At 38.0% G+C, this 10,834-nt stretch overlaps 1 protein-coding gene across 6 annotated transcripts in view; it reads left to right on the forward strand.

The window, feature by feature from the left end:
• The window catches only part of col7a1 (collagen, type VII, alpha 1), a 66,486-nt gene extending 57,085 nt beyond the window's left edge, over positions 1-9,401 (forward strand). For 2 of the 6 annotated variants that reach the window (XM_037975142.1, XM_017415889.3), the window contains exons 106-119: positions 571-624; positions 778-831; positions 921-983; positions 1,057-1,119; positions 1,309-1,425; positions 3,628-3,705; positions 4,010-4,063; positions 4,197-4,245; positions 4,496-4,504; positions 5,941-6,015; positions 7,021-7,149; positions 7,394-7,570; positions 7,796-7,978; positions 8,053-9,401. In XM_037975142.1, coding sequence (XP_037831070.1) covers positions 571-624; positions 778-831; positions 921-983; positions 1,057-1,119; positions 1,309-1,425; positions 3,628-3,705; positions 4,010-4,063; positions 4,197-4,245; positions 4,496-4,504; positions 5,941-6,015; positions 7,021-7,149; positions 7,394-7,570; positions 7,796-7,978; positions 8,053-8,081 — 1,134 coding nt within the window. In that variant the 3' untranslated portion in view covers positions 8,082-9,401. Of the gene's footprint in view, positions 1-570; positions 625-777; positions 832-920; positions 984-1,056; positions 1,120-1,308; positions 1,426-3,627; positions 3,706-4,009; positions 4,064-4,196; positions 4,246-4,404; positions 4,505-5,940; positions 6,016-7,020; positions 7,150-7,393; positions 7,571-7,795; positions 7,979-8,052 lie in introns of those variants that run through there. The other 4 variants (XM_037975143.1, XM_037975144.1, XR_005233055.1 and 1 more) reach the window with 4 other exon arrangements.
• Positions 9,402-10,834: the final 1,433 nt, after the last annotated feature.

Raw genomic sequence — 10,834 nt, forward strand, 5'->3', positions numbered from 1 at the left:
TGGAAAAGGCCTGGAAGGTAAAGACCACAGTGGTGCCTGTGGTCATCGGGGCCCTAGGGGCAGTCACCCCCAAACTGGAGCAGTGGCTACAACAGATCCCAGGAACAACATCAGACATCTCAGTCCAGAAATGTGCAGTTCTAGGCACAGCTCTTCTTGCTATAACTGTATTTGGGTTAATCACAGATAATCAATTATTTACAGCACCCATATTTACTATGTAGTTGTGAAAGAAATACTCCTGTAAAAAATAAAACGTGACATCTGTACCATGTGGAGATTCAAGCTGAACCTCATTGTCTCTCTCTGAGCTCTGCAGCTGTTTTTTCCCCATCATATTTTTTCATGCTTTCAGTTCTGTGTCTTACCCACTGTTAATGGAAACTTGCTGCACAAGTTGTTTTATGCTCATGGTGGGTGTAAGTGCTTTCTGAGTGGTAGGTAAAAGAACAGTCTGCATGGATGAGCTCTTTGCTTGGCTGCTTTGGCGCGTTTCTTTTTTTTTTTTTTTTCTTTTTGTCCACTTAGTCTTTTTATACGTCTGTCAGTGATGAGCTTTTGTGTTTCCAGGGTGACCGTGGACCAAAGGGAGTTTGTGGAGCCAGCGGACCTAAAGGAGAGAAGGTGAGCCAGTAAGACAGAGCAAAGAGAAGACAAATGTTGTAAATACGAGTCAGTTTGTAACGTTTTACAAGCAGCTAGTAGGACATGGAGACTGATAATGATATGAGGTAGTTTGTATTCCAAACCTAAATGGATGTTTGTTTACATGTTCAGGGGGATGCTGGTATTCATGGACGATCGGGCCTACCAGGCAGGAAAGGTGAACAGGTATGAGTAATAGCTACAGACAAATAAGAATCCAGAGGTGTATTAAATTGATTTGCTGTAGTTAAATGTGCTATTTGGGTCCCTTTCAGGGTGATGTAGGGCCCCCAGGAGCTCCTGGAATCCCAGGAAAAGAGGGATTAATTGGTCCTAAGGTATTGTGCAAAACATTTTTTGTAGGAAATTAGCCTAAATGTGCAAACTAACTAATGTTCTTTATGGATTTAGGGTGACCGTGGTTTTGACGGGGTCTCTGGATCTAAAGGAACTCAAGGAGAGAAAGGTGAAAGGGTGAGTCTCTAACTTCAACCTCTGCAGCAGCAGCACACTGCCATACATGCAAATCTAAACAAAGTTCAGTCTAATGAAATCACACGCTGTGCCTGATCTCCATATTCATGTATCATCACTGCAGCATCACTCATCCTTAAAACCCTGAAATGTGAACTTCGCAGTTAACCATGTCTGTGCCTCAAACAGGGACCACCCGGTGTGCCTGGTCCTCCAGGTCCCAGAGGGATGGATGGGCCTCCCGGCTTGGGTGGCCCACAAGGTCCAGCTGGGGTTAAAGGCCCAGAGGGGCTCCAGGGACAGAAGGTGACGCTCCTTATTTAATTTTTATGAATTCTTCAGTCTCATTATTTATTTATAGGAGTAAGGTGTTTCTATGGCGAAGATGAGAAAAGTTAACATTTCAAGGATCTCTTGTTACATTATTAAAAGTATTGGGTTTGACTGGGCACAGATATGTTGGTGATCTATCAAAATAAATGATTGTGCAGCAGAAGAAAAGTAGATAAATGTACCCATTAAGTCAGAGCTGGCACAAAATGGCAACAGCCAAGTGTCCGAGTGAAGTGGTGACAGAACTTTTGACGGTTTTGACATTAGAAGTATAGTGTTTAAACTGATATAAAAATAGTATTTTTTATTAGTATTTCTCTTGACTTTGTTGTTCTTTTTCACCTGTCTCCCATTGTTATTTTTTTATATATTGCTTTGTATTGCTTCATGATGATTGACAGTTTGAAGGTGCCTGCATGGTGCTGGCTTTTCTGCTTCAACATCAAGTAAATAAAGAAATCTGGTGACAGGGTGTTGGGCTGCATTAAGTCTCTTCAGTGGATGCTCCTGTTTTAAGACTGAGACAGCCATGATTTAGCATTATTTTCCAGTTATCTTTTGTGTGACTTTGAGATCTGCTGAGAAGATTGCAAAAGATGTTGCTTAAACCTGCAAATCTAAAATCATATTGATAGTTTAAGAAGAAGGCTGATAGAGAATATTATGAAAAAGAGAAGTGCACAGCATAATTAAACAGTTTGCACAAAAACAAGCAAAATATTTGCTCATAATTCATTTTATACTTGATGAATAACGCTTCACAGGCAGGAAATAAAGAAAAGTGAGCCTTGTTACCTGGAGATGAAAAAATGTATTTCAAACCAGTGTTAGCCTTTTGAATTAATACCTTTGCAATTTGAACAGCTGGTGTATGTTCTTCTTTCTTGTTGTGCTCCTCCTCACCCAGATGATATGGGATTTGTTGCCTTCAGCAGTCACATGGAGCTCTTTTTGGTTTTGATTGAGTCTCTTCTCATTGTGAGCATCTTTTTACTATTGCATGAAACACTGATGGCTACCGGTATTTAAATTAGAGTTTTAATCTTTTTAATAATATAACTAGCATTCTTTGAAGGCATGCATATCATCTGCAGCTTAGCCTTCCAAAGTTTTAAATCAAGATCTTGTGTGATCTGTTAATGCTTTGAGTATGTGATGAGGAGGACTCTGAGCTACAACCCCACCAAAGTTTAGCTCAGCATCTGAAAACTGACCAATAGCCATTCTTGTGTTGACAAATGTTGATTATCTGTGCCGGACATTAGAATTAGATTGACTCCCAGTGATAATCAGTTGTAGAAATGCTTCCAAAAATAACTTACTAAAAGTTTTGTCAAATTCCATCCAGTGGTTAATGAGATCTTTTTGGTAACAGATTCACAAAAACACAGATATTGACTGAGTTAGGGCCATTTAATGAATTAGTCTGGAGACTGTATAATTGCTTACAATCAGATTGTTTGTCTTACACATGATTGATTACCTTTTATTAAATTGATACAGATACATTATTTGATCAAAGAGCGAATGAGGAAATACATGTAGTTCAAAGGTTAGTGACGAACCCATAAACAGAGTTAATTAAATGGCCCACCACTGCCAGCTAAACCTTCTTTATATGAAAGCACATTCACAAAAACAGGCAGCAAATAAATTCTTTTACGACCAAAGAATGTTACTAATACACAGAAATGAGGCGACTGGGGACCCTGACTTGTCTACAAGCTATGCTGCACAATAAGCATCTAATTGCAATTCTCTGTGAGTTCTGAGATACAGCATTAACAACATATGCCAGCCTTCATCTGCCACGTACATTAAGAAGCCTTGGCCAAAACATGGTACTGTTGCACGTTTACCAGCTTTTCTTGGGCTGGATTTGTCAGATCCTGACTGCTGCAGAAAAGAAACAACCCACAGAAGTTGGAGCTTTAGAAAGGCGACTATCCATCAAAATTTCACTCTTATTGATGTCCCTCAAAAGCTTACACTGGCCTATTTTCTCTCCTTCAGAAAATCAACCTTAAAGATAAAATATTCACTTGCTGCCCTATTTTTTTCAACCCACTGTCAGGTTCATTTGTACTCAGATAATCAATGTTTTTCTCCTTACCTGTCAGCCTTTATGCTATTATGTTCGGTGAGTTTCGTAATGTTATTTTGCTTATGTTTCAGGGGGAGAGAGGTCCAATTGGTCCCGCCATGGTCGGTCCTCGAGGTATCCCAGGAATCCCAGGGGAGCGAGGAGAACCGGTCAGTTTTGTACCTGTTCGTCGGCCGTTTCTTGTTTTCTTTGCAACCCTCATTCCCAGGGCATTACTTGTGAAAGTCAGAAAAATCCAGTTATCTCTCCAAAAACAACTGAAGTTCATATTTCAGTGTGCAAGTCAAGCTTCATTTTGGTATTTTTGCTTAATTCAGTCCTTTCTGCTTATTTAACCTTCCACTTTGGCTGTTAAATTTGTTCACACTATGCATCTCATCTCACTCTATTTAATTATCTCACTGGAAGTAACTCTGTAGGTTGTACGTTTCCTAATACCTGTTCATCTTGCAGGGAGAGATCGGGCCAGATGGAGCCAAGGGAGACAAAGGAGAGGCTGGCATGACGGTCAGTGCAGGAAAATTACCACTGAGCCCAGTTTGAAGACACCAAATGGCACACACACACATCCTCAGAGTCATTACTGGGGCAGTTGGTAACATTTTTTTTTTTTTTTTGCCCCCGTGTGTTTTAAATTCAGGAGGATGAGATCAGAGAGTATGTTCGCTCAGAGATGAATCAGCATTGTGGTGAGTCTTTCACAGCATTCATCGCTAATTTATTACCATGCTGGCCACAAGTTGAACTTCACATTTTGATCACAATGCATGAGTCATAGTATCAACTGAACTTGATGGAGTTATATATATATATATATATATATATATATATTTTTTTTTTTTTTACAGAAGCTGTAGACACTTACAGCAATGCCATGAATCTAACCTTTATTGTTCCCTGTCTTTCTGACTCTCTTCGGTCCATTTGTCTGATCCTCAGCGTGTGGAGGTGAGTGAGCCATCCAACTGTAGCAGGATTGGGGGGAAAAGTAGACAGAAGGGCTGTGATTTAGGATGAGTCACAGCATCATTCTTTCACCACCTATGATGCTATGGCCACCTTTGGAATCTGCAGCAATTCGCATTTGTGAACGCTTAAGTGCATTTTTTCCCCACGTTTACATCATTTGAGCAATAATTTTGAAATGATGCAAACCAAAAAAGTCATTGTTTGCCCAAGTTGCTCTTTAGATATAGTTTAAATAATTGTACATACATTTGTTCATTTTGGTTTTTTTTAAACCAAATGTTACCCTCTTCTTTTCAATGAAAGCATCATATTAAAGTAAAAAAAAAAAAACTACTAAATATTTAATGGCAAAATCATTCAAAACGGTCCTACTTCCCAAGAGTTTGAACTGTTTGCTGCCCTAGCTGTTAATCAATGCAGATTTGTGTGGTGAAGGGACAGCTTCAGCAGCACTGGATTAGTGATGCTGAAGCACGCTGCTAATAAATATGCAAAATCACAGGAAAAAGTAGCCAAAGCAAATTTTCATTCATGTTTAATTCATGCAACATCATTCAAGAAATAGTCCCATGTTTTGTTTAATTACAAACTCAGTAATGATGTTTAGTCTTCAGCCTTTTTTTCATGTTTGACTGTAATGACACAAAGTCCACAAAACGCTGACTTTAGTCTTCAAAGGATTTAACCCTATAGGTCTTTTTTTTGGCAAGACTGTTCCACGACCATCAGTCTTGTTCAAGTTCGGTGAATCCTTTTCACTGGGGGTTTGTGTCAAATTGGTGGAATGATTTTTGTGGTGCTTTGGGGTTGTTGTTGACTTGTGTCTAAATATTATACAGTGATGCGTAAAAGTTTGTGAAGCATTTAGAATTGTTTTATATTTATGGATAATCATGACTAAAACTACGAATTTTTCACAGAAAGATTAAAGGAAAAAAAAATTTAAAAAATGGATTGCAAAATTGATTACGATCAATAACTTTTTGTTTTTTAAATCTGCTCTGTTCGTGTTTGAATGAAGATTCTTGTTCATCAAATAATACCTAGCCACATCTGTTTAAATCCTACTGATTGAAAAAAAAAAAATCTTGCTATAATTTTACCTTCAAATCCACAAATTATCCAAGACATTCACGCACTTTATCCTCTCTATATAATTTTTTTAATGTATTTCTTGGGCCACAGTGAAAATATGAGGATGTTTTAGGTTATATTTTTTGTAGAAATCAAGAATATTCTAAAAGTTTCACAAACTTTCAGACTGCAGATTGTTCTGTCCTCTTTTTTTTAAAATATTATTTTGCTCTCCTGATTCTTACCTTCTGTTTAACACTTACCTGGTCCTTTCTCGCTTTCTGAATCTTCTCTTTGCTCTTTTGGAACCACGTTTGTCCCTTCCTGTGCGGCTCTCTCAGGTTCAGACCCAGACACTAAGTCCCAGCCCGCATTCAGGGCTCGGCCTACAACAGACCAACAACTGGTTCTGAAGGGTGAGTGTTTGTTCCAACGCTCTGTGATCTCGTCTTTAACCAACAGATTAAACCGGTAGTGCTAGACTTGGAGATCTCTGAGCATTGGGTGGTTTTCTCAACAAGAAAACAGAGGACTCCATTTATGACCTACTGACATAAAATGTATTTGTCTTTTTATCTGAAGACAAATACAGCTGGAGGGTAAAGGCTTTCTGTATTTCGAGGCTTTTTGTGCATTAGTTTACATGGCCAGCAGAAAATTTTCTGACCCTTTCAGGTTTGTCGATATTTTTAAAACAGTTTATTATACTATAAGGAGCCTGAAATTAGGTCTAATTTACAAAGCATCAGGCCAACTATTTATTACTTATTTGTCGGGTAACCTTGATGAAAGCTTTGTGAGAGTGATCTCATTAACATGGCAAAGGTCAAACACAGTCACATTGTGTTTTCTTTGCAGTATTCATAATGTCACTGTCACTTAAATGTGTGATTGTTGGGGTGTTTCACTAATACCTGTTCTGAAAGTCGAAAAAGAGTCTGGATCTTCTTCATTCAATGCTTTCAGATCAAACTGTGCAAAGATTCCCTGAGATTGTGGAGGTACTTTAAAGACTGCATGACTTTTAGGACTATTTCTTAAATATATACTGGTGCTTTTACCTTGATATGAACCCTCGCAGATGGGCTGCATTTTGAGAGTATCAAAATCTCAAGAATTATTGATTGAATAACATCTAAGTTTTATTTTAAACTTTTATTGATAAAATTTAAACCACTTCTAAACTTGCTTGGTCATAGTGAGAACTGTGTGTGTATGTGTGTGTGTGTGTGTGTGTGAGGGGTGGGGAATTGAATTGAATTATGTCAAGAGTCCAAAACATATAAAAGTTGTGAACTTGAAAGGGATGGAGCTCTCTGTTGGCACTAGAGGTTGTTGAAGCCCTTCATTCTGTGTGAAGGTTGGAGAGTTTCAGAGTCGGATGAAGAATTTTGATCAGTGTGATGCAACATTTGTTTCAGGCCGTGAGCTGCGGGTGGTGGTGAACACCAACGACCCGGACTACGAACACATCTACTCCATCGAGGCCCTGGATGACCCCGTGAATGACATGCTCTACTTCTCCACACAGGGAGCCAGCGAGTCTGATGGTGCTTTGTGATTCATAGCTTAAGTTGTTTTTAGGAATGTTAGGGTTGAAACTTTTAAACATTGTCTTGAAAACTTGCATTTGCTCTCAACCTGAAAATGTTCAGTGACTTAAAATTTGCTATGTGTCAAATCTGAGCTGTCAGTCTTAATCTCTCGTTACATTAATCTTTTCCTCCTATGTCTTACAGCTCAGTTGTTGTTATTTGCTGTGTGACTGCTTGGTTGTGTTTCTGTGTCCATCAGCAGGCAAGGATTCCAAAACGGGCTCTGAGAAGAAAGCCAAAGTTGGGGCAGATAAATCTACAAGCTCTGACGTTCAGACAAAAGCAACAGTTGATGGTGAGAAAACAGACAAAGTTACACCTCTGACTGCAGACAAGTCCGGATCAGCCAGGCCCAAGAGAAGAGTCAAAGAGGAAGGTAAGCCACTAAATGTTTAGTTTTTTTCTATTTTGAGGAAACATTCATTGTTATTCTGCCTTCTCTTGTATAAAATGGTATTAGGGGGAAAAAAACAGGCTGGTTTGATGATTGCATTGACTTTGCATGTTTGAACTGACTCCCTTCCTCCCTTTAATCGTTCTGCCTCGGCTCTTTTTTGTCTTTCATGCATTCAGCCTTTTCACACATGTATCTTTAATTTAGGTCCAATAAACATATGTCTGCTGCCCATGGATGAGGGCGACTGTCAAAAGTACACCCTGCGCTGGTACTTTAACAGTCACTCGGGAGCCTGCAAGCCTTTCGTTTACGGCGGCTGTAAAGGAAACGACAATCGCTTCCTTCAGCAGGAGGACTGTGAAAAGCTCTGCCTCAGGGAGGCTGAAGGTAGGAAAAGAAACACAAACTTCTTTAGGTCAATTATTGTGCAAATCCAAACAGATAAATTGCCTCTTTTGCAGATCCTCGACCCTTAATGACGGCACGATGATTGTGGATAACGCCTCCCATGCTAAAGGACTGTTTTTATAGATCATAATGTTTTCTGATGTCAGTAGTTTTGTTTATTTTTGTTTATTTATTTTTTCTTTAAACCCATCCAAGCTTTACTTTGCATTGGAATGCCATATCACAACCACACTTCTAGGTTTTTCCAAAAAATAGAAACATTTCTCATAGGGTTACAGTACTCTAGAGTGCTGTAGTGAGAAAACCAAATGTTCACATTTCAGGAAAAAAAAAAGATTTCTTGTTTTTCAGATTTTGGTTTTTGCCGCAGTATCAACTCTGTATTGTTTTCAGTTTAGTTCATAAATCCCACAGACAGGATCGCTAGAGAAAGGGCAAACGGCTCAACTAACCTTATCTTTTTTACATTCACAATGTTTACCTTTCAAATCTTTTTTTTTTTTTGGACTGCTGCAGGTATTTCTAATATATAAATTCAAAACATCTTCAAATCCTAAATCTTGGCTAGATGCACAAACAAGGAAGTTGTACGCAACTCCTGTGTCTGTTTGGCATCCTTATTTTTTTTATAGTTTTAATAGTTAAATCAGTAAAACAGTTGTATGTCCATGAAACTCAAGTCCTCTGACTGCAAGTTTTCTGCTGTTGCCTAAGTGTGTTAACTTGCACGGTAGTATCCATGTCTCGATCTTATTCCAGAAATTATGTTTACATGGAATTTGAGAACTGAGTATTTTTATTTCTGCAGGTCATTTAGAATCCAGATTAGTAATTATATAGTACTATAAGTATGTGTACAGATTAAAGCACTTAAAATAATGGGTTTTATTTCTCCATCTGAATCACTTTAATTATTTTTCCAAAGAGGGTATCCAGGAACCTAAATCTGGGATTTAAAAGCCACAAAAACATACTTTTTTAACAGACTTCTCTTAGCTGCATATCTAGATTTCTAAAACCAGAATCATGTTTACCAAACAACCAGGATACTGTTGAACATGTAAAGATAATCTTTACACCAGAACCATCCATTCTCAATACAGTCCTTTCTCTTCTCCACGCAAAACTAACACTGATTCATCAATTCTTATCGACAGTATTAAAAATGAAGAATCAAGCACAATATTCTTTGTACATAAAGTTTTATTATTTTGGGGAAAGTTGTTACTTTTATCATGAATGCATGTTTACTTGCCAAAGAAAAGGTGCTATTTTTTGTTTCAAAAGGTATTTTTCTACTGTGTTGAAAGTGTTACCTTGTGTTTCTGTGTGGTACGAGCTTTTCTGTGGACATTTTGAATAAACTAAATGTCTGATTAAAAATAAAGTAAGCTTATCATTTTGTTGTGCTCGTAATTTTGTGTTAGACGTAATGGAAACTCGATATGTATTTGAGTAAATGTCTTATTTGAGGTTTGAAAACTGATAGGATTTTAACTCGTCGCTACATGAATGTTCAGTGGAGAAGATAAGGGCAGAAGTTTGATATGTGTGTGTGGGTGTGTGTGTGAGAGAGACCTATTAGATGTTCTAATTTCATCAGCAGATTTTATTAATGAGAGGATTTTCTGCCTGTTGGCCTCGACTCCATCTCCTGTGTTTTTCCATGCTCTCTGCCCTCGGTTGATTTCCCCTGGTTGGTGTCACGCTCGTTCCATATCAACTTCATCTCACTTCATCTGCCGTCACACAACTTTATCGACTCCTCTTCTCCTGTCTGAATTTATTTCAAAAGTTATTTCAGTCATTTTCTCATCAGGGTATAGGATTTTTTTTTCTGTTTTGGATGTGTAACAGATTATAAATAGTAATAGTAATAAAATAATGAATAGAAAGGGCATGAATGTGACACGCTGACAGAGCTGCTGAATGCATGAACCAATGGATGGAAAACACTTTATACAGGCAAAATTTAACCTTTCCTCAATCAAAAGTAACAACTTTTTCTATTGTTTTAAAGGTCTATTTTAGGTTTTTAGCATTGAACTTAAAAAAATGCCATTTCCATTTTGTTTTCTAATTTTGTTTTGTTTCCAGTTTGTTTCCAAGCTTAAATGGTTTTTAGATTAGGAGTTTAAATGAATAAATAAACAAATACTCTCATTCACTGTCGAAAAGACACAATGTGTGAAATCAGATGTAAGTGCAGAATGGCTTTGTGTATTTGCTTTCTGGGTTACATAAAATGGTACTTAACCACCCAAATTTCAGAGCATCGTTGCTCATTTCACATCACAGCTTGAAGCTTTTCCTCTGAATCTTCATCAACCAGCTGACTTCAATTATTGGAGTGCAAACAAAATCTAAAACACTACTTTAAATACACATCTGCCAGAAAATCTGCTTCCTGCATTTATTTCAATCTGCTCATTTCCTCATGCCTCTTCCCTGTAGTGTGTGTGTGTGTGAGAAAGTGAGTGGATGTGGTGTTACAGATACATTTCACATATCCTAAAAATAGCAGCCATCACTGATTTCAGCAGCCGTAGCCAGCCTGCTTTATGCAATCTAAAGCCTTTTGAGACTTCTCGCAAGTCTTTGAAGGGACTGTAAAGATAGTAACTGAGTGTGTGTGCTCGATGCATGTTTGAAGTGGAAGGATGGGGAGTTTTATGTAAAGGGTTCACTGCAAAATTGTGTCTCAGTGAAATAAGGGGAGACTTAATAACCTTAGCTAATTTGATATGCACTTTGCCAGTTTTGGGGAATCCTAAAGACTCTCTTTGTGAACATAAACAGACATCATGACTCAAGGTTGTCCTTCACAGACCAATG

Source organism: Kryptolebias marmoratus, linkage group LG4 (assembly GCF_001649575.2).
Source record: "Kryptolebias marmoratus isolate JLee-2015 linkage group LG4, ASM164957v2, whole genome shotgun sequence".
NCBI lineage: Eukaryota > Metazoa > Chordata > Actinopteri > Cyprinodontiformes > Rivulidae > Kryptolebias > Kryptolebias marmoratus.